This window comes from Phyllosticta citriasiana (assembly GCF_038021145.1).
Source record: "Phyllosticta citriasiana strain CBS 120426 chromosome Unknown IWZ02scaffold_14, whole genome shotgun sequence".
NCBI classification, from domain to species: Eukaryota; Fungi; Ascomycota; class Dothideomycetes; order Botryosphaeriales; family Phyllostictaceae; genus Phyllosticta; species Phyllosticta citriasiana.
The window spans coordinates 398,573-419,556 of NW_027117291.1; the positions used below are offsets into that span (position 1 = coordinate 398,573).

At 56.2% G+C, this 20,984-nt stretch overlaps 8 protein-coding genes across 8 annotated transcripts; 3 read left to right on the forward strand and 5 right to left on the reverse strand.

Moving 5' to 3' along the window:
• Positions 1-1,078: 1,078 nt before the first annotated feature.
• IWZ02DRAFT_436208 (uncharacterized protein) lies at positions 1,079-3,679 on the forward strand (the record flags this gene model as incomplete). The annotated part of the gene is made up of 1 exon (XM_066766510.1): positions 1,079-3,679. The coding sequence occupies one exon, from the start codon at positions 1,079-1,081 to the stop codon at positions 3,677-3,679; it is 2,601 nt and encodes an 866-aa protein (XP_066619291.1).
• A 1,385-nt stretch (positions 3,680-5,064) lies between these two features.
• Positions 5,065-7,193, reverse strand: IWZ02DRAFT_493636 (uncharacterized protein; the record flags this gene model as incomplete). Its single annotated transcript, XM_066769953.1, has 6 exons — positions 5,065-5,705; positions 5,794-6,500; positions 6,549-6,731; positions 6,785-6,812; positions 6,958-7,107; positions 7,175-7,193. 6 exons carry the CDS (start codon positions 7,191-7,193, stop codon positions 5,065-5,067), a joined length of 1,728 nt encoding a protein of 575 aa, XP_066619292.1.
• A 934-nt stretch (positions 7,194-8,127) lies between these two features.
• Positions 8,128-9,338, reverse strand: IWZ02DRAFT_460981 (Phosphoadenosine phosphosulfate reductase family-domain-containing protein). Its single transcript, XM_066768189.1, has 2 exons — positions 8,985-9,338; positions 8,128-8,919 (listed from the first exon to the last, which is right to left on the reverse strand). Exons 1-2 carry the CDS (start codon positions 9,142-9,144, stop codon positions 8,171-8,173), a joined length of 909 nt encoding a protein of 302 aa, XP_066619293.1. The 5' UTR covers positions 9,145-9,338; the 3' UTR covers positions 8,128-8,170.
• Positions 9,339-10,987: 1,649 nt separating this feature from the next.
• On the reverse strand, positions 10,988-13,286 carry IWZ02DRAFT_78933 (Arb2 domain-containing protein). The gene is made up of 3 exons (XM_066771220.1): positions 12,960-13,286; positions 12,790-12,905; positions 10,988-12,740 (listed from the first exon to the last, which is right to left on the reverse strand). Exons 1-3 carry the CDS (start codon positions 13,025-13,027, stop codon positions 11,200-11,202), a joined length of 1,725 nt encoding a protein of 574 aa, XP_066619294.1. The 5' UTR covers positions 13,028-13,286; the 3' UTR covers positions 10,988-11,199.
• A 308-nt stretch (positions 13,287-13,594) lies between these two features.
• Positions 13,595-14,414, reverse strand: IWZ02DRAFT_508356 (mitochondrial 37S ribosomal protein uS14m; the record flags this gene model as incomplete). The annotated part of the gene is made up of 3 exons (XM_066770442.1): positions 14,036-14,414; positions 13,769-13,940; positions 13,595-13,657 (listed from the first exon to the last, which is right to left on the reverse strand). Exons 1-3 carry the CDS (start codon positions 14,140-14,142, stop codon positions 13,595-13,597), a joined length of 342 nt encoding a protein of 113 aa, XP_066619295.1. The 5' UTR covers positions 14,143-14,414.
• A 114-nt stretch (positions 14,415-14,528) lies between these two features.
• On the forward strand, positions 14,529-17,090 carry IWZ02DRAFT_78993 (uncharacterized protein). Its single transcript, XM_066771222.1, has 5 exons — positions 14,529-14,844; positions 14,938-15,079; positions 15,134-15,418; positions 15,465-15,846; positions 15,899-17,090. The coding sequence occupies exons 1-5, from the start codon at positions 14,673-14,675 to the stop codon at positions 16,889-16,891; spliced, it is 1,974 nt and encodes a 657-aa protein (XP_066619296.1). The 5' UTR covers positions 14,529-14,672; the 3' UTR covers positions 16,892-17,090.
• IWZ02DRAFT_78916 (Sas10/Utp3/C1D family-domain-containing protein) lies at positions 17,057-18,140 on the reverse strand. Its single transcript, XM_066771219.1, has 2 exons — positions 17,927-18,140; positions 17,057-17,875 (listed from the first exon to the last, which is right to left on the reverse strand). Exons 1-2 carry the CDS (start codon positions 18,105-18,107, stop codon positions 17,223-17,225), a joined length of 834 nt encoding a protein of 277 aa, XP_066619297.1. The 5' UTR covers positions 18,108-18,140; the 3' UTR covers positions 17,057-17,222.
• A 509-nt stretch (positions 18,141-18,649) lies between these two features.
• Positions 18,650-20,016, forward strand: IWZ02DRAFT_471661 (ketopantoate reductase PanE/ApbA C terminal-domain-containing protein; the record flags this gene model as incomplete). The annotated part of the gene is made up of 2 exons (XM_066768893.1): positions 18,650-19,846; positions 19,996-20,016. 2 exons carry the CDS (start codon positions 18,650-18,652, stop codon positions 20,014-20,016), a joined length of 1,218 nt encoding a protein of 405 aa, XP_066619298.1.
• Positions 20,017-20,984: the final 968 nt, after the last annotated feature.

Here is a 20,984-nt window from a genome sequence, read left to right on the forward strand (position 1 = left end):
TGCGATCCGACAGAAGATGAAAACGACGTCGGTTAAGTTGTGGAGAGAGCAGCAATATAATTGAGGCCGCGATCCCATGTCGAGCGGGGGGATGGGAGGGGGCCAGGCATGACGGAGGGTGAGGCGAGTAATGGAATTATAGCAACATCTAACTAACATGATGGGAGGTGGTGGGCAGAGGGAGACACGACGTGGGAGAGAGAGTGCGAGAGAGAGAGAGAGAGAGAGAGAGAGAGAGAGAGAGAGAGAGAGAGGGTCGATGTGGTGAACTGTAGCTAAATAATTTACGAGTCGTGGAAATGGCTTTCTCTCAGTTTTTCTCTTCTTTCGCGTATTTCTTTTCTTCTTCTCTAGCTAATCGTCCCGTCGCACCATGATCGATCCCTCCGCTGTCTCCCGCCAACCCAACCGAACTGTGGCTCTCTGCCTCTACTCAGGCCCACTCGACTCGACTCGACTCGACTCGGCTCGACTCGACTCGACTCGACTCCTACTCAGCTCAGCGCTAGTCCTCTCCTAGTCCGTCCTCCCTCCTGCTCTACTCACTCCCTCTACATCTCCGCCCGACTCCAACACTTTCACCCCCGCTTCTCTCTTTCCTTCCCGCCTTCCCTCCATCCATTCTTCTCTCCTCGCCTCTCCTCTCCTCGGGCTTGACGTCCTTTCTCGTCTGTCTTTAACCCACTCTTCCCATATCTTATCTTCTTTAATCCGCTGGTCTGGATCTCGCCCGCCCGGCGCCACTTCATCTCGCCTCAACCACCATTCTCCGTTCTCTCCTCCGTCTGTCTCTCTGTCTCGCTGCCCCACGCACAATTTTGAAACAGTATGTACACATGCTATGACAGTTGCTCCGACACGTCGTCTGTCGCACCCTTCAAACACTGGTTGGAACAAATCCTCCCGCTTTTTATCTTCTGTCGTCATGGCCCGTGTTTTTTCGCTTGCTTCGCCTGCTTTTCTTTGCTCACGGCCGTCTAACCACCCCCAGCCTCTCCTTCCTCCCGCCTAGCGACTTTGCAAACCCGAACCGTTTCGCAAGCCCTCCCGCATGCCATAACGCCCGGATTCCCCGCCAATGAGCTATCCGCCCCGGGGTCCCGGCGCGCCCTATGGCGCTCCCTCTGGAAACAGAGTTGGTGCTGTCAAAGCTGCGAGAATTCGAGCAGAACAGGTCGACCCTCCATCGTCCAGTCCTCCACCGTCCAAAATGTCGCCACAGTCGGGAACCTCGCGCACTACCAACTGGCCTCTCCCAGAAGGTTACGAGCCCACTGCCCCCCCGCCCCGCGCACGAGGGCCTCCGCCCCAAAGACCCCCGAGGCCTCGCTACGTCCCTTCGATTCTCGATCCCACCAAGCAGTCCTCCACCGAGCGCCTTGCTCCACCCAGACAAGGCCCAGTGTCGCCCGACGGCGAATTACTTTCCCCTTATTTTTCAACCCGTGACCCGAATCGAATGACGGGCAATTCGGTCAATTCCGCCTCTTCTCTCGGTTCGATACCCGACTTTCCCATCCCAATCGCCTCCGGGAGCCCCCGAAAACCTCCAGCATTAGGTCCCCCGCCCTCGGCACGGAGAGGACCGCCCTCGTATTACTCGCAGACGTCCTACGTCTCTCCCATTGTCGAAGAGGCCGAATCCCATAGATCTCACAACTCTTTTGCTTCTAGTAATGTAATACCCGCCAACGCCGGCGACTTCTACTTTGACGACGAGGACGTCACGGATGAGGAAGACCTCGGCAGCCCTACCGAGCGCGGCGACAGCGAAGATGGTCGGTCACGTCCGAGTGAAGATGGCGATCAGTCCGGGCTGGTGCGGCAAGCCAGCATGGGAAAACGTGGAAAGCCCGCGTTGACGACCATCAAGAGCATGGAGAGCATGGACAAGCTGCGGGAAAGGGATAAAATTGGACAAGCCGTGTTGGCCATGCCTGCTGCAGCCGCCATGCCTGTCGGTTTGGCCGTGTCGAGAAAGCCGTCGGGAAATGAACTGCGTGGCGGTACCGGACTGATACCCCCTTCGCCCTCGACGAGTTCGAGCGATTCCAAGAGTGGCGGCAAATCTCCCTTGTCCAAGGAAACGCTCGACGACGACCTCGACTCGCCCATTGACCCTCGAGTGGATGAAATTTTGGGAGGCCTGGAAAAGGGAGGAGCCCTGTCGGGATTTGGAAAAGAAACAAGAGCACCGTCGAAGCTGTCCGACCGCGTAGGAACCAGACGTCCGCCCAGGCTCAACGTGGACGCGGTTGAAGAGGCCGAGTCGCGAGGAAGCTTGACCAGCCTACCCGACTTGATCCGCCGCGCAACAAAGTTGGCTTCGAATCTCGATCGCGGCAAAACTGCGAGTAGGCTCGGATTTGATGTTTGGGAACTGGGTGGTCTTAATGCGGACGAGAAGCGTGCTGCCGCTGTTGCTGCTGCGCACAAGTCGGACAATGCCTCCCTGGCAGACATGCTTACGTCCTTTCCTCGACCTGCCATGTCCTCCCCCGCACGCTCCCCCCCACGCTCCCCATACGGTACGCGGTGGCCGACGGGGCTCGCCCACGAGCAGCACCACGGAAACGATCAGGCTCCACCCAAAAAGCGCGGCCGACGATGCTGCGGCATGCCGCTGTGGGGGTTTGTAATTTTAATCATTGTCCTGTTGCTCCTCGTCGCCGCGGCCGTCGTCGTCCCCATCGCGCTCATCGTCCTCCCCAAAAACAACGACTCCTCGTCCAGCTCGTCCCAACAAAAGTCGGTCAGCGGCTGCAAAAGCGCGCTCCCGTGCTCCAACGGCGGGATGAGCATGCTCGACCCGATGGGGTCCTGCGCGTGCATCTGCGCCAATGGGTACACGGGGGCGAGCTGCACGCAGGCATCGGACTCGGGCTGCACGACGACCAACATGGGCGGATCCTCCAACGCAACCATCGGTTCGGCCGTGCCCGAGCTCATCAACAACTCGCAGGCCAGTTTCCAGATCCCGCTCAACGGCACGCAGCTGCTGGCGCTGTTCAGCCGCGCCAACATGTCGTGCTCGGCGGAGAACGCCCTCGTCACTTTTTCGGGCCTGTCCAAGTCCAAGCGCTCGCTCGACTGGCTACCGCAGATTGGCCTCCATCTCGATTTTGGCAGCGGCCAGCATGACGACGACGAAGACGTGGAGGATCCCCCGCAAGCCCGCCCCGCGCGGGGCCCCGTACCTGCATGGCCTGCCGCCCACGATGCCCCTGCGCACGCGCCGCCGCTCGTGACGCCGCACGCGCGGCTCCAACGGCGGCAATACTCCAACGACGCAGCAAAGACAAACCTCGGCATCGTCTACGACGCCAACGGGGGCAGCTCCGTCTTCAGCGCAACATCGACCGTCTCGTCCTCTCCCACCTCCACCTCGACCACGACTTCGACCGCCACATCCGGCATCAGCGCCAAGCGCCTCGCCTTTTGCAAGACCGGCGTGCTGTACGTGCTCCAGGCCACCAGCAGCCTGGAACATGCCGTCACGGCGCAGGAGAACCTGCAGACGTATTTCGTCGAGTACGTTGCCGGCGGGCAGGCGGCCATGAGCGCGACGGCGGTTAGCTTAGGGAATGGCTGGACGATTGATTTGACGGGGTGGACGATCAAGGATGCGCAGGGGAAGAGCGTGGGGAATACGGGGGTTGCGGCTGTGAGTGGGGGTTGAGGGGTTTGCTGATGGATGTGTTGCATGCCGTCTGTCTGTCTGTCTGTCTTTCTCCCTGTCGCCATACACAACATCTGCCTCGCTCTTTGCTCGACTCGACATACCTGTCTGTCTCTTTGTTTTCGCTCATATACCAATCTCACATACCCACCCCCTCCGGAACCAATCGAATCTTCTTCGCTTCTAGTCCATTCACCCGTCCACATATCCGCTTCTTGTCTTATTCACTCATATAGCTAGTCAAACAACGAACGCTCCTGCTATGCTAGCTGGCTGGCAGATGAGTTTCTTTTACATACAAGATTGGTTCGTCTATTGTGTCTAATTATCAATTACTAATTACCTTCTACCGAATCATGGCGTGATAATGTTTATTCCTCAGATCTTACTTACCTACCTAGCAGCAGTCATACCTTAAATCCACATTCATTCGCACGTAATCTACCATCCCATCTCCCATCATCTGCCCCCTATTTCCTTCCTCTCTATGTATGTACATACATATATATATATATATATATATATACACACACACACACACATATACATACATACATAATTAACAAAAAGTAGAAGCACAACCAGCCTCCCTCTCCCTCTCCCTCCTCCTACCTCCCCTTCCCCCTCCCCCTCCCTTCCTCTAAAAAAACAAAAACTCTCTCTCTCTCTCAACTCCAACAACCCCCAACCACAAAACAGATCCCCTTACCACAAAAGCAGAACCCCCACAAACGAAACAAAAAAGACAGTTGAGAACGGGGGTCTCACCCCATCTCCAAACGCAAACCCTCCTCGCACACCGCCGCGCACTAGTCACGTGTCCTCCTGAGCCAGAACGAAGGCGTCTTCATCGATCCGTGGGTCGTGCTACTGAGTCGTGTCTCGTACTCGGTGATTGGGCCTCTGAAGGGAGAAGGGAAGGATGGGAGGGGAGGAGATGGGATGGGATGGGATGGGATGGGATGGGATGGGATGGGGGATGGGAGATGGGAGATGGGATGGGAGATGGGATGGGAGATGGGATGGATGACAAGTCCAGTGCCACCACCACATATTGAAGAGATAGATGGAGAGATGACGACGACGACGACGACGACGACGACGACGACGACAACGATCAAGTGCTTATGTTGTTGGTACTGTGTCTGTCTATACGGTATGCATTGTTGCATGTCCTCCCCTCCCCCCCTTTATAATTTCATCTACGCTTGCTCGCTCTGCTCTGCTCTACTCTGCTTGCTTTACTCGCTTTCTTTCTTTCAAATGACTTGTCGTTCTATAGATGACAGACAGACAAAAGGTAAACCATTCATTTACCTTCCTCTCTCCCTCCTCGCTGCTTTCATCATTCATTCTTCACTCAAATCCAACTCATCGCTCTACATCTACAACTGCTCCAACAACCCCTCGCCCTCAAGCAACAGCACAATCTGATGCACAATCGTCCGCACATTCGTCTTGGAGAAATCAACAACGAGGTCCGGCTTGGCGGGCTTCTCATACGGGTCGTCGACGCCGGTAAAACCCTTGATCTCGCCGCGCCGCGCCTTGGCGTAGACGCCCTTCTTGTCCGTCTGCTCGCAGTAGTCGAGCGGCGTGGCCACGTGCACGAGGTAGAAGGAGCCGTACTTCTCGACGAGCTCGCGGGCGTGGGCACGGCCGTCCTCGAAGGGGGCAATTGGGGCGGCAATGACGGCGGCGCCCGCCTTGGTCAGCTCCGACGCCACGAACGCGATGCGCGAGATGTTGGTGTTGCGGTCGGCGCGCGTGAAGCCGAGCTCGGATGAGAGGCCGGCGCGCACCGTCTCGCCCAGCATCAGCGACACGCTGCGGCCGCCTTGCTGGTTCAGCGTCACGTTGAGCGCGCGCGCGATGGCGTCTTTGCCGCTGTTTTGGTAGCCCGTCAGGAACACGGTGAAGCCCTGCTTGGAGCGCGGCGGGTGCGATTCGCGCAGCACGCGGACGACCTCGGGGTACGAGAACCACTCGGGGATGGCGGCGCCGGTGCGCAGGCGCTTGCGGAGTTCTAGAAAAGCACGCCATCGGTCAGCTCAACTTTCTCGCCCTCTATCAAGTCTGGGGGATCGACAGGCCCGAGGGAAAGCACGCCATACCGGTTCCACTAATGTCCAGGGTCTTGATGCCCGCGTCAACCTCGTCCTTGGGCTTGTACTCGTCCGAGTCAGGCAGGTACGTCATTTGCTGGAACGGCACCATTTCGATGCCGAGCTCGTCCTTGTACTTGGTGACGGCCTCCTGCGCGTCGTAGGGGCCGTAAAAGTCGACGCCCTTGCTGTTCTTGCCGGGGCCGGCGTGGTCACGGCCGACGATGAAGTGCGTCGCGCCATGGTTCTTGCGGATGATGGCGTGCCAGACGGCCTCGCGGGGTCCCGCCATGCGCATGGCCAGCGGCAGCAGGCCCAGCACGGCCATGCCATTGGGGTAGCGCGGCAGCAGCGCCTGGTAGACGCGCACGCGGGTGAAATGGTCAATGTCGCCGGGCTTGGTCAGGCCGACGACGGGGTGGATCAGCACGTTGGCCTGGCGCTGGCGGGCGGCGCGCACCGTCAGCTCGCGGTGGGCGCGGTGCATGGGGTTGCGCGTCTGGAAGGCGACGACTCTGGACCAGCCTAGCTTGTCAAAGTGGAGGCGCAGCTCCGCGGGGGTGTAGCGCAGAGCGACGTAGTCGTAGTGCATGAGGCGGTCAATGGCCTCGAGTTTGCCGCCAACGTAAAAGTCCTTGACCGTGTGGTACAGGTACTTGATGGCCGGGTGGGCCTCGTCGCCGTCCTTGTCAAAGACCTCGCGGGCCTCCTTTTGCCTAGACCCAGTCAATCTCTGTTTATTTCGATATCAAACGGTGTCCTACTTGTCCGGCCTGTAGACATCGTCGACGGTGATGATGGCGAGGTTGCGGTCGTCACGGAGGTCGCGGAGGACAATGCGAGCACCAGGCTTGACGTCAACCTCGTCAATCGTCTCTTGCGAGACGTCGAGGGTGATGGGCATGGAAAAGAGGTTTCCATCGGCAAGACGCGAGGTCGCAACGACGCTGAGGATCCCATTAGCCCCAATCCACCAATTCCAGTCCCCGGACCAACTTACCTCTCATAGTCCTTTTGGTTCATGAAACCTGTATGCGGCCGCCATGCTGTCAGCGGTGGAGCTCTCTCGGTGCGTCATCGGAGCTTGTCCAAAGTATGCCGCGGAGACGCAGAGAATTGCGCCGGTGCGGGGCGGAGATAGAGGGGGAGAAAAAAAAAAAAAAAGTGACAAACCCTCGAGCGGCGAGAAACCACCGTTGAGAATCAGCTCCAAGTCACAGAGCTGCCTCTCGGACAGAGTGATGGCGGGCAGACGCTCGGCCTCGTCGGCCAGCTCCTGTCTGCGGGGAGCATCGCGGGCAATGAGGTCCTTGAGGACACCGCCTGGACAACAATGTTTAGTGGTGGGGCGTTGAGATTGCTGGGCCAGGGGGGGAAAAAAAATACACACCGTGGGGAGGGTTCGCCATGTTTTCAAACAAAGGATTCAAAGGGGGAGAGGAGGGAATGGGAGCAGGCGGCATCAGGGACGGAGGGCCGTCGGCGGGACTGTTATATATGGGGTTCAGGATGGGTGAAGCAAGACGTCGCGGGGCAGGGATGAGGTGCTCGAATAATGACAATCGTCTCCGTCGTGCCGTCGACCTTGGCCAAAGCCATCTCACCCACCTGGCACAATCCCCCCCCCCCCGGCCACCGCGCAGCATTCTTGGAAATCATGTCGACGACGACGCGTTGCCCTCGTCGCCCCGTCTCAGCTACCGGCCAATTCGTTTGCTTGTGGCATACCTAATCTGGCCCATGCGAACGGCCAGCGTACGTACGCCCCCCACGCAAGCCACTTGCCATGAAACCGACGAGGGATGGATGTGTGATGAGAAGGAGGAGAGCTGTCTCTTTGTCTCTCAGCTCACCAGAGACCCACTCCAATTGTTCTACAGGCTCGCGGCCTTGAGGCAGCCAAATCAATGGCTGCCGGCCTGGACAACGCTCGCTACTAGACATGGCTGCCAAGCTGAGCTGGCTGTCCGCCCTTCAGGAGGGAGATCGCTTCGAAGCAACCCGCTGATGACAATCACACGTGTTCTATCTAAATGATTTGATTCCTATCTTTGCAATTGATGCTCATACCCCTAACCAAATCTCTCGCCGCTGAAAATGTCCAACCGTGAGTGGATCCAATTCCCCTCCAGACGTCCACGCAACGTCATCCAAAAAAACAATTTCTCCGAAAACCACCAACCCCCCCTCTCTCCTCTTGTCTAAAAAAGCAATATATATATAGTAGTCCCGTCAAAATCAATCAAGCTGATGAAACGCCCGTTTTTCTCGTAAGAACCCCTCGTGGACGTGATGACCGTCGGATGCTCCAGATTCCCGTTCAACGCCGTGCTTCAATGCTGCAAAAAAAAAAAAAAAAAAAGAAAAAAAAAAGACACCACTGTTGCTATGCCGAGGGGCCCACGTGTGCCGACTCGAGCGCCCTGCTCAACGCCTCTTCTTGCCTCTTCCTCTCCTGCTCAGCCAGGAACTGGGCATACCGCGACTTTTTGTTGTGGATGCCGCACTCGGACTTCTCGCGGCCCTTCCAGCGGCCGGCACGCTCGTTCTCACCGTCGGCCACGGGCTGGGTCGAGTGCCAGTCGCCGACGCTCTTGTAGCCGCGGTCCAGCAGCTCGTTGTAGGGCACATTGTGCTTCTCAATGTAGTCCTTGACGTCGGCAAAGGACCAGTTGGCCAGCGGGTTGACCTTGACCAGGCCGTCGTCGGCAATCTCGATGATGTCGAGGTCGCCCCGCTTGCCGCCTTGGCTGCGCCGCCGGCCCGTCAGCACCGCCTTGACCTGCAGTTCGGCGTAGGCGCGCTGGGCCGGCTCGACCTTGGCGACGAAGTCGTACAGCTCGTCGTTCGTCTCCCACAGGCGCTCGCCGTGCTTCTTGGCAAAGTCCTGGTCGTTGTCGCATCCGGCGGGCTTGTAGACGTGCAGGTTGAAGTTGGGGTAGCGTCTGCGGATGCGGTCGACGAGGGCCAGGGTCTCGGGAAAGTGGTGCAGCGTGTCGAGGAAGATCAGGTCGACGGGCATCTTGGTCGGGTTGGGCAGTTTCGACAAAATGTCGAGCGTGACGAGCCCGGAGAGGCCAAAGGCCGTGGTTTGGAACAGCGAGGGCAGCGTGACCAGGCACCATCTCAGAATGTCTGCAGTGGTTGCGTTAGCGTGGGGTTCAAAGCTCAAGCCACGGGGAACACGCGAGTCGACGCACCTTCGGGGTCGAGTTTTTGCAATTGCGCATTGATGAATTTGAGGTGGGCCTTGGTGAAAAAAATGTCGGGCAGGCTGGCCTCGGAGTTGCAGCCACTGGCATAGCCAGACTCGACCTCGCGCGGCGACTGGATTGGAATGTCAAAGTGGGAGTCGGACATGGTGGAGGAGGAGCCAGCAGAACTGGCGAGGCGAGGCGAGGCGAGTGTGGCTGGTGAGGTGGCGGTGACGTCGATGGTGAGGTAGGTACTGGAGATTCAATCAAGTTGGACTGTTGCAAAGATGAAGAAGAATGTTTGCGAGGAAGGGTGGTTTTGAGGAGGAGGAGGAGGAGGAGGACGGGGGGCGGCGGAGCATTGGTGCGATTGGGGGGATTGGATATATCGCAGGCCGACTCCGTCTTTGAAATCATTGCGGATGATGCCTTAACATTTTCTGATCACGCAATTTTAGCGTCTCTTCTTTGGCTGGCCCCGCCGTCCAATCAGCAGCGAGCCCGTCGCTGAGTCAGCCGCGCACCTTTTGTTAGGTCAGGTCCAGTCTCTCTCTGCCCTCACAATGGCAGAATTCCACGTGCAGCGCTTTTCCCCCAGGGCAGGATCCCTCTGCCTTCCTTGTGCCAGGCCAGGGCAATGACCCATCACAAGCCTCTCTTGCGTGCTCCGCGCCAACAACCGCCCGCTTTCCGCGTCCGTCCATTTTGGCCCAAAACTCCCAAAGACACCCGGACCACCTCCGCCATCATCACCATCCGTCGCTTACCTTGGGCTAGCCCCATAGACCCCGCTCTGGCTCTTCTTCCGTTGACCCTCGCCTTCTTCCGTCGCCAGTCGCTGCCTCTGCAAATAATGCCTTGATTCACAATGCACCAAATGATCCTGAACTAAGGTCGTTCGCCGTCTTCCATCGGGTCCCGCGTTGTTGTGCTGTTTGAGGGCATGGTGGCCTGGGTACCAACACCGTGCCGGCACGGCTGCCGCTCACGCCATGTGCCAGCCTCACTGCTTGCCTATCTGCCTGTCTGCCTGTCGCCGGCGGTCCGACCCGGTCTACCTACCTACCTACCTACCTACCTACTTACCTACCTACCACAGCTACCCGATATCGGCCGACTCTTGTCCTCGCCCGCCCACTGCACATTGCTTGCATCGTGTTCGACGACGATGCCGACAGGCAGACAGACAGACACAAACAAAGATAGATGATTGCACTGCAGTGCAGCTACACATCTGCCGTGACCTGCGGACCAACCCATCCTTCCCGTATCCCTTACCCATCAACCTACCTACACCTTACGTGACAAGGCCTTGGGCCGCCCGCCTACAGTATACACATTACATATAATCCAGGCCACGCGCACGAGCAGATGCTCGCCTGCAGGTAACCTGCTGGTGGTCCTTGTCTCGCGCTGCGCACCACGGCGCGTCAGCCACCCATCCAGTCGGCAACCCCGTTCCTACCTACCCACCCACCTTCCTACCTACCTACCTACCTACCTCCCTATCTAGGTAGGTAGTTCGTCGTGACAATTCTGCCTAACCCAACCTAAGGTCCCTACCTAGGTAGCTGACATATCCACCGACCCATCCTACCGAATCCTTTCCTCCTTTATTGCCCGAAAAACTCCGACCACTGGTTAGGTGGTTGGTTGCTGATGCGTCGTCGCATTTGTCAAAGCAGAAGGCTTGGTTTTTTTTTTTTTTTTTTTTTTTTTTTTTTTTGATTTTTGGGTGCGCTGGCTGGCTGACTGACTGACTTGTCGCTACTGCTGCCATGTACAGTGCATCCTCCATTTTATTTCACCTTCGACTATCCCGCCTGGTCTTCTCAAGGCTTTTTTGTCTTTGTTGTTGGTGTTGGTGTGTTGTATCGTGATTCGTCAGCCCTAGGTGCCCTCCTGCCCAGCCTGTCCTTCTCTGCTCTGCTCGCCATGACAAGCCCCCCTACCCAGGAGCCGAAAGACTGATACAAAAAAAAAGGGAAATGAAAAACCCCATCTTCACCCATCCGCTCTGCCCTCCAATTCATCAGGCCGTCGTGCCTGTTGGAAATGCTGTCCCGAATGCAAACGCCACACCCCCTTTCCTTTGCCTTTGCAATGGGGCGTCGTAATCGTTAATCGTCATCGCTAGCACCATGTGTGGACGGGTGTGTCACGACCTGTGAAACCCAACCACGAGAAGAAATAGAAAAAAGGAAAAAAAAGTGTCGCAGCATCAAGCCTCCTCGGCCCTCTGCTTGCCCTTGCTTCCCTCGTCCGCACTCTCCGCCACACCCGCACCGACGCCGCCCTCGCCTTCACCCTCACTCACATCTGTCTTCAGCAGCTCGTCCGTCTCCGTGTCAAACACCTGCCGCGCAACCTCCGGTACGCGAAAGGCGGGATTCTTGTAGCCCGGCGTGCCAGCCACGAGCTCAAACCACGCAAGAACGAGGCGATACGACGTTGGCACGATGAGCTCGCCAAACGAGGGCTCGCCGCTCGACAGCAGCGGAAAGTAGTGCATGCCCCAGTCGATGCTGGCGTCGGGCGTCGTGCGCAGCGGCGTCGTCGGCGATGCCAGGATCGAGTCAATGGCCAGCTGGCTGATGGACGACGTGAGCGCGTCGCTGGCGCTGCTGAAGAAGCCGCGTCCCGAGTCACCCGTGCTGGATACCGTCTCGAGCCACGGCGACGCCGGCTTGTCTTGCGGTCGTGGAGGTCCGCCTGTTGAGGCTGTCGAATCGCGCCGGGAGGCAGCCGACTCCCGCCTCGACGATGTCGGCGTCGGGTGCTCGCTCGAAGTGGGCACTGCGACGGGAGTGCCCGCTGGTTGAGTACTGGGGACCAGTCCACGCGCGCGATGGCGGAGGAACGCTGCAAAGTCGCGGTCCTTGAGAGGGTATCGGATCGGCGTCGGGTCGGCGAGAGCAATGGCAGCGACACGCTCCTTGTATGTGGGCCACTCTAAATCGAGAAAGTCAAGGATGGCGTCACCTCCATTGCCGTTGCCGATGATGTAGACGTTGGCGTCGCGAGAGACCCACTCTGGGTTGTTGATGATGTTGTCGAATGCAAACTTGATGTGCTCGGCCACGCTTCTGTTGCTGGGAATGGTGTTGAATTCGGCATCGTAGCCTGCGACGGGATGGATGGCCGACTTGCGGGGCTGCGAGTTCCAAGACTGTCTCGTCATGGCCTTGTCCAGTCGGTGCGAGTAGAGCAGCTGGCCGGGATTCAGCACGACAAGACCCGGTGACTGCCAGTCTTCCGGAACCTTGAAGGGGACATTGCTGGTGTCAGTCGGCGCAGGCTTCCTGTCCTCGTCGGCACCATCAGTCTTTGGCACTCTATCCGTCTTTGTGGCTTCACTTCCATTAACCATGTGAGGAGCTTGAGCCACAACCGCTTCAGTGACGCGTCGTTCCACATCGCTTGCAGGAGCATCTTGACCTCCTCCGACTCCAGGACCCATACTTCTTAGCTTTTCAAAATGCGCGACCTGGTTCGCCTGCATAGCCTTGGCCAGCGAGATCACTGAGCCTGCCTCTATGCCTCCCTCTTTACTTGCAATGCGGTACGCCCACATGCCAAGGTCCTGAAAATCATCATTGATGACCACGATGATTCGCTTCCTCTTCTTCAAGTCCTGCTGATTCGTGACCAAGATCGGAGTAGCTGGCTCGTTCTTTGGCTTGTCAGGTGACATCTGAGGCACGTAGAGTTGCGGCATGCCAAGCGCGGTCATGCGCTCCCGGATCTCGCGCATAATGCATTCTGTAAGGAAGATTAGCAAACGGTCAGCCCTGTGAGAATGTGAGGTTACCATGCATGGCATCACGAAAGGAATCGTTGACGCGCTCATTGTTCGAAATGGTATAAGGGTAGTAAAAGTGCGGCGGCCTGATTGTCTTGATCTCAGAGTTGGCGTCGATGAAGTAGCTCTTGAGGTGTCAGCTTTGCCACTTGAGTTGGAAGTCATCAACATCAACTCACCCAAGTTCCTTCAGGTCGGCGTTGTAGTGCGGATCTTGAGGCATACCAGCCTCGGCTAGGCGGTACATTGTGGAACAGATCGAGTGGGTGCAGGATGACGAGATTGAAGAAGTTGGGGCAAGTTAGGCGCAGATATTAGGTATGGTGGTTGCAGACGTTTGGTCTTGCTTGGCACTGCAGGTTTGTAGATGGAAGGTGCCTGCTCGCTTGGCTAGAGACAAGCCGCGCGCATGGCATGACAAAGGAAATGGAGCTGGACATGGAGGCACCTCAGTCACCCGAAAAGCCACATGATGACGCTGGCGCGCGACCTCATGTGAGGAGACGAAAATCCGGTGCTCCGCGTGGGGTATGCCATCCTCAGATTGTTTGATTGGCGACAAGATTGCCACAATGAGACGTCTAGAGTCCTGGGTTGGACATGATGGTGGTGGTGAGATTTACCTCGTATTTCCGCACTCTTCTCTCGTTCCACTCTCAAGACTTCTACTCGCAGCTTGGAACTTATGTAAACCCTGCGCGTGGGCCACGCCTAATACTTTGCCTTTCCAACGCCGCCAAATGACCCTCTGAATGAAGCAATTGAATGCCGCAGCTCTGCTACTGTACAACAGCTCAGTTCGAAGTGACCTTGTCTACCAGCTGGCCTTCTTCACACCCGGCAAGTTGCCCGCCAAAGCCTGGAAGCGGAATTGGTACTGCATCATCATCAGCCACTGCTCCAAGCACCGAACGTCGTGGTTAAAGTCCCGCGTGGCCTTGTACTCTGACCATGGCTTGCTGGGATCGCCGCAAAGTGGATAACCTACCCGACTCAGTCTAAAGTCGCTCATGATACCCCTTCCTCTTCCTCCCATTATACATCGGTTCTTGATTTGGGTCGGACGAGTGTAGGCGTGCATCTGGGTGAGCTCGAGCTGCGCCTGGGCTCGGACACGAGGGGGAAGCGTCGTGTTGCGAATGATGTAGCGGAGAGCTTGCCTAAGATTTATGTTAATATTGCATCGAAATGCTTCAGGTCGTTGTCGGCCGATGCAAGTGTCGAAAGCTGGGCAGCGAAAGCGGCGGCGCGTTACCTTTGGGGCTCGAATTCGGCAAACGTCTTGCGCTTGGTATGGTCGCGAATGTTGCGAATGTTGACGAAGCAGCCCAAGTCGAGCTTCTTGGCCCTGAACTGCGACATGATGAGCAGGCAATGTCAAAGTCGACGGAGTGGATTCGCGGTTGTGGAGGTGCGTTGGATCCTCCGAGGACAACCAGGCCTCACAGCAGGCATCTCCGCAGTTTTGCCGCACAAGACACTACCACACCGGCCCTTTGCTTCCTTCCTCGTTTCCACTCAACTCTCCACTACTCGTGCTGCATGACTGAAAATTGGCTGTGATTCTGTTCTGCTCCTCGAAGGCAAAGATTGACATTCTCGTCCAACAGTAGTCCCTCTCCTTACGCCTGCGCGTCGGCTGTCCTGCCTTTGACATCGCGTGCCGCTAAACGGTCCAATTGCAGCGCGTGTGAGTCAGCCAACATCAGCAGGCTTCAAAGGCGACTGCGGCATCGGGAGCTTGACTCCTCTTCAACCTTAGAGGGCGACTGCGCAAATGGGGGCTCGTTGCACTTGCAGCCTCACTTGTTGATTTGGTCAATTGTTTGGGTATCCACTTTGAGCCCGACACACTCATTGGCCCCGCTCCAACTTTTTCCATTCGATCAAACATGTTTACGGCAGAGGATGTTCGGGAGCTTCTAGGCGCTTTCCCGGATGCGAACAAATCGCTGAGTGAGCAGCATGGAACAGGACGACCAGCGCTGGTTCGCAGTGCGTCTGGAGACGGCTTCATCCAAACCGACAAGCTGGTACAAAAAGTCCGGGAGGTTCTCGAGGCAGGTATGTGAGCCGTATTTTTCTACCACATTATCAATCATTTACTCCATGTCAAGGCTGCGGTAAATATTGACATTACGTCTCACTGGCTTTTAGAGAAAAAAGCTCGTGTCTCGGCTTCAGCTTTGGCATCGTCTTTTGATGTAGACCGCAACTCTCTTCTTGAGGTTCTCAGGGGGTCCACCCCTGACGCTTCGGAGTTTACTTTCAGCAGAGACTGTACCGAGCTCATCTCGCTGTGAGTCCGCACTAGGAGCTTTGAGTCATCGCCCCCTTGCTTACCCCTGGACAGTGAAGAGGCATCGAGACTGCAGAAAACTCTATCCGACATGGTGAGTCGTCATGCAGTGCGTGTCCTCGACTTCTCCCAGTCCCACGACGTATCCCCTGAAAGTCTCTTCAGACTGTCGAGATTGGGTGCATCCCTTTCCGACCCGATCGATGATTCCAAGAGACTGTTCGAAATCCATCGTGGCCAAGCAGACTGGAAGGATGCATACGTCTACTCTCCGGAAGCCCGCGCCAACGCCACGGCCACTACCAAGTCGAGCCTGGAAAGGGCTGGACAGGCCTCAGAGTATGTAGCCAAAGGTCTCTGTCGAGTTCATGCTAACAGTCAGCAGAGTTGTCAAACTTCCAAAAGAAGGCTACTTGGCACCGCCATCCCTTCGATTCATCATTGACAGCCTTTCTGCCCTCGGCGGGCAGCTGACTGAGCAAGACGACGAAATCACCTTCACGCCGACATCTTACCTCGTACGACAACGGGACGAGCGATTGAAGGCCCTTGTCGAGGGCTTAGTCTCCTCTGTCAGCCTGCAATGCCTAGTAGGCCCACTGCCACAACAGTTCCCGGACATCATGAGCGCTGAAAAGTTTGTGAGAAGGACCTATGGCGAGCATGTCGTCGTCTTCTTCGACACGGCCTTCTCTCGCCTGAGTTTTGAACAGCTTTACCAGGCCAAGATCAAGGAACTGCGGGAAAAGGGCATAATCAACAGCAGTGTAAGCCATTTCAATCAAGCTTGTGATCTTTCAATTGCTGAGCATCGTCCAGGACCCCTTTAACGAACTCTCACCCAACGCCAACCTCGAAGCTACCATGAACCTCCATACACGAGTGCTCGAGACGGCACGGCAGGACGAAGAAGGCACCATGGCTGAGGGTACTTTTCCCTACCTCATTCGCGTTAGGCTCTATATGAGCATTCTCGATGACGCAAGTGATGCCATGGTTCAACATGCTCATAAACTGTACTCTAACCGAAACCCCACAACCGACGACCTGGCCATCGACATCCCCTCGTTGCTCCAACCCACTGCATCCCGCTTCTCCCTATCTCAACCCCTTTTCCACATTCTACTCCGCTGCGGCCTTGAGTCCACGGCCAAGTCCGCCTTCGCCTCGACCATCACCTCCCTCGACGTCGAGACCGACAAGACATTCGCTACCTTCTGGCACGACCGGCTCGTCTCGCGCGTCGAAGTCTATGTTGCGGGCGCCTCGAGCATCCCAGACGAAAAGCTGCGCTCACAACTCCAAGACGTGCTGCGCGACTACATCACCAAGGAGCTGGTGCCGGACGTGGTGGGGCGGGCGGAAGCCAAAAACCTCGTCCGCAGTGCAAAGGCAAAGCGCCAGGTGGGCAAGCTGCAAGCGCTGCTACAGACGCAGGCCAAAGATCTCGAGGCGGCGCTATCATCGCTGCACAAGTTTGGCACCAAGTTTGCGATCCCGCCCATGGACGCGGCCGCGTTGAGCGCGCGGAAGGACGCTCTGGTCGCCGAGCTGACGCGCGGCGTCGCCAAAGACAAAGACGCTCCGCGCCTGTTCCTGGCATGCGTCGTCCTGCTATGGGCCAGGCGCAGCGAGGCCCTCGTCTACGCGACGGGCAAGTTTGCGCCCAAGCTGCTCAAGTTGCTCAAGGGCGCGCTGGACGAGGGCGTCTATGAGAAGCTCGAGGGTTTCAAGGACAAGGTCAAGCAGGGGACGCTGAACGATACGGGTAGGGTCGAGTTGAGAAAGCTAGTGGACGCGGTGGAGAAGTGATGGAATGTGCGAATCTGGCAGCGTCTGCATTGGTTGGAGTTTTGAATGAGCATAATATGATTGGCGCCCTGGAGGGCCATGAAATGAACGCTCCTCGTCTCCACGTTTTTCATTGTTCTGTTTTTGGAAAATGCATTCCAAAACTTTTCGCATCGAGTCCTCCCCTCGCAGTGCTCGTTCCCCGCTGCTATTGGACACGCCTGCTATGGTATCTTGTGGGAAAGCCTCCAAACACCGTAACGCCATGCCGGTACCTAGTAATTGATTTTTTGCCTCGCACGCCTTGACCAAACGCCCCCACTTCGTCCGCCAAATCATTGTTTGCAATCAATCACGCCTTGGACTTCTTCTTCGACTTGGATCTCGTCTTCTTCTTGCCCGGCTCCTGGTGCTTGGGAATGGGGCCTTGCAGCAGCTGCTTGAAAGCCTCCTTGTGCCCCAGCGGCACACGGCTCGACTTTTTCTTGCGCGCCGCTGACTCCTCCGCCCCTTCTCCTTCTTCTTCGCCATCGTTGGCTTCATCCACCTCCGCATCACCTGCATTCTCTTCCGTCTCGTCGGCCTTGTCATCAGCCTTGGACTTCTTCTTGCCCTTGTCCTTTGACGAGCCGTCGTTCCACATATCCGCCGCCTTGGAGCGCCTCGACTTCTTGACCTGCGGCGAATCTTCCTCCTGCTGCTCGTTCTGAGCTTCAGCGCTGCCGCCCGCCTCCACCGCCTTCCTCTTCTTGCCCAGCTGCTCCGCCTTAAGCTGCGCAATCGCCTTTTCCTTGGCCTGCTGCAGCGCGCGCTCCTGGTCGTACTTGTCGTTGCCGGCCAGGCCGGCGCTGATGAAGCGGTTGGTGGCGGGGACGTCGAGCCGTTGGGTTGGCTTGGCGGGCCCGGATTCGATTTCTTTGATCTTTTGGAAGTATTGGCGCACGCGCGTCAGTTCGGTGAAGACGGCGTGTTCTTTTGCCTTGACGCCGTTGAGGGAGAGGTGCGCTGCGGCGAGTTAGCGTCGTGGGTTGGCAGATTGATGCGGTCCTTTCTCACAGAAGAGAATGGATTCTATGGCGTAGGTGACGAGGACGTAGAGCTTTGCCTTGTCCAGCAGCGGCAGTTTGCTTGCGTTTGCTGAGAGCGCATCTTTAAGGAGCGGCTCGAGTGTTTCTTCCAGATCGTCAATGTTGTCCTCGAGGTCTTCAATGAGCGGTTTCAGATCGACAGCGTCCATGGTGGCGGCAAGGTGGTGTTGGAAATGTGGTTGTAGAGCTCCGTCTGCTGCTTGAGAAATCCATCGGGGCGGATCATCTCCTCGGGACCGGGATCGACGACGTGCTGCGGCGGACCTCCGAACCCTGCCCTCTATCTTTGATGCCCCACTCGCCCGCCTTTGGAGTCGCGACTCGAATATCTGGTTCCTTGATGATCTAACGCCCGCTTTCAATCTGTCTTCGCTCGGCTTCTCGAAAACTCTCCCGCGTCTGCGGCAGAGAATATCACATACGACCTCACAATGCGCCGGCGGTAGCATGAGCCCAGGCGGGGCAGCCTCTTTTCGACCTGAGACTTTTCCTATTTCTCAATACCACGTAACCAGTCGAAGATGGAACAGGTTGGTCCAGTCTTCAAGTGGAATGTTTCTCTGCTCATACGCGCAGCTATGCATCCTCACCCACGACAATCGACACATCTACTCGACTCCAGGACGAACCGGATGACCGTCGAGACGCTGCCCGGCGCATATATATTCTCGGGTCCGGCAGTGTAGGAAAAATGCTGGCATTCTACCTTCGCACGATTCCAGATCCGCCTCCCGTCACCTTACTATTCCACAAGCCATCAATTCTCAGAAAGTGGAATGCCGCCGGAAAACAAATCACGCTCCAAGCGCGAGGGGTGACGGAGAAGATGGACGGCTTTGACGTGGAAATGGCGATGCCCAAGCGACGCGAACATGGAATAGAAATCGACTATGAGAAAGACTACATGCGGACGTTTATACCACCCTCGACTGTTGAACCGGGGTATCTCAAGACTTTTGTCGACATCGAGTACTCCGCACCGCGAGGACTGGGTGCCCAGTCGCAAGAGCCAATCAACAACCTTATTGTGACAGTCAAGGCTCCTGCAACATTATCTGCCATAAGCGCCGTTAGACATCGGCTCTCCCGCGATTCGACCATTGCCTTTTTGCAGAATGGCATGGGACAAACGGATGAAGTCAGCCGCGAGCTCTTTCCCGAGGAGGAAACGCGGCCCTCGTACATTCAAGGCATCATCTCGCATGGCGTATCGTCACCAGACCCCTTCGTGGTGAATCACAACGGCACTGGCACCATCCAGCTCGGGTTGATGCCACGTCCGGATGGCATTGCGACGCCCAACCCATCACCGAACGTGGACCACAGCATCCCCATGGACAAGCCCTCGGCCTGGGCCAAGTCGGCGCGGTACATATTGCGCACCATAACGCGCACGCCCGCCCTGTGCGCGATCGGCCTCTCGCCCCCGGACATTCAAACCGCGCAACTCGAGAAACTCGCCATCAACTGCCTCGTCAACCCGCTAACCGGGCTCCTCGATGTGCGCAACGGCGGCTTGCTCAGCAACTACCACCTGACGCGCACCATGCGGCTCCTCCTGTCCGAAATCAGCCTCATCATCCGCTCTCTGCCAGAGCTGCAGGGCCTGCCCAACGTAAACACGCGCTTTGCGCCCGACAGGCTCGAGGCCATGACCATGCGCGTGGCATCGATGACCAAGCATAACGTCAGCAGCATGCTGGCCGACGTGCGCCGTGGCAACCAGACCGAGATTCAGTATCTCAACGGCTACATTGTGCGGCGCGGCGAGGAGATGGGCGTGCGCGCTGTCATGAATTACATGGTCATGACTATGATTAAAGGCAAGACTGCTGTTGTGGAGAGGGAGCGGGAGGAGGAGGTTGGCGTGTTGAGGCCTGAAGATGAGGTGAGGCATAGCAGTGGCGAGTAGTTGGCTGTCGGGAAGATGACAGAAGTGTGTTGCAGCTGGGCAATGAGATGTTCGGAGGTGATCAGAGAGCGCTTAGATCTTTGTAGGAGCTGTGTATGAAGCTCTCGATTATTGGAGAGTACTAGTGCAGGGATGGAGTTGCGTAGCATACAATCAAACGACAAGCGTTTGCATTAGACATTGGATGGCGAACAGTTAACTAGTGAGGAGAGCTTAGTTTTGATACAAGTAGGATAACTGAGTTGAGTTCGGAAACACGAGCGAGATAGGAAATTCCCACGACGCGTTAAATGCCTTATGTCTCTACTATACCATGGGATCTAGACATAGAAGGCTTACTTTCCTGCTTGAGTGCTCTTTAGGAGAGCACCATCACGTCGTTAAATTTTCGAGTGGTACTTTCTAATGGTGCCTTCGTCGAATCCTAGGCGCCTTCCGGACGTCCCTAATAGTTCCGATGGAGATTGTCGCGATGGCTATCGGACGCCGGACGCCAGCAACGCGAGCACATCACAACCACGCCCTCACGCGATCACTTGACAAGCCGAAGCTGATCATAACCGAGCCACGCAAACCGGCCGAGCCGCACAAGCCAGCGGTGCCGATGGATAACAAACACTCCCAAGGATACACAGCCTACTTGACGGCTAACGAAACTTCGTGCGAGCACATTATAACCACGCCCTCACGTGATCACTTAATAAGCCGAAGCTGATCATAACCGAGCCACGCAAACCGGCTAAGCCGCATAAGCCGGTAGTACTAATAGATAATAAACACTCCTAAGGATATATAGCCTACTTAACGGCTAATAAAACTTTATATAGTAATTATTACGAATTATTAAGCGGCTAATATATAGGCTTTTACCTAGAGGCTATCTACTTAGTTAGACGTATATAAAATTAAAAAGAACTTAATTAAAGTTAAGTAGTTAAAAGATAAAGTTAAGTAAAGTCTTCTTAATTATTATAAATATAGAAGATACTATATACTCTTCTATCTTCTATATATATTTATATAAGAAGTAAAATAAGAACTAAACTCTCTCTTTACTACATAAATTACTACTTTAGTTATATTATTAAAATAGATAAGAAATTAATCTTCTTAT

Bases quoted from the DNA above. Each gene is read 5' to 3' on its own strand.
- IWZ02DRAFT_460981 (XM_066768189.1), bottom strand. From the start codon at position 9,144: ATGTCCGACTCCCACTTTGACATTCCAATCCAGTCGCCGCGCGAGGTC. The intron at 8,920-8,984 runs GTGCGTCGACTC...CAACCACTGCAG, and splicing joins GCAAAAACTCGACCCCGAAG to ACATTCTGAGATGGTGCCTG.
- IWZ02DRAFT_78933 (XM_066771220.1), bottom strand. From the start codon at position 13,027: ATGTACCGCCTAGCCGAGGCTGGTATGCCTCAAGATCCGCACTACAAC. The intron at 12,906-12,959 runs GTGAGTTGATGT...ACACCTCAAGAG, and splicing joins GCCGACCTGAAGGAACTTGG to CTACTTCATCGACGCCAACT. The intron at 12,741-12,789 runs GTAACCTCACAT...TCTTCCTTACAG, and splicing joins CTTTCGTGATGCCATGCATG to AATGCATTATGCGCGAGATC.
- IWZ02DRAFT_78993 (XM_066771222.1), top strand. From the start codon at position 14,673: ATGTTTACGGCAGAGGATGTTCGGGAGCTTCTAGGCGCTTTCCCGGAT. The intron at 14,845-14,937 runs GTATGTGAGCCG...ACTGGCTTTTAG, and splicing joins CCGGGAGGTTCTCGAGGCAG to AGAAAAAAGCTCGTGTCTCG. The intron at 15,080-15,133 runs GTGAGTCCGCAC...ACCCCTGGACAG, and splicing joins TGTACCGAGCTCATCTCGCT to TGAAGAGGCATCGAGACTGC.
- IWZ02DRAFT_78916 (XM_066771219.1), bottom strand. From the start codon at position 18,107: ATGGACGCTGTCGATCTGAAACCGCTCATTGAAGACCTCGAGGACAAC. The intron at 17,876-17,926 runs GTGAGAAAGGAC...AACTCGCCGCAG, and splicing joins CATAGAATCCATTCTCTTCT to CGCACCTCTCCCTCAACGGC.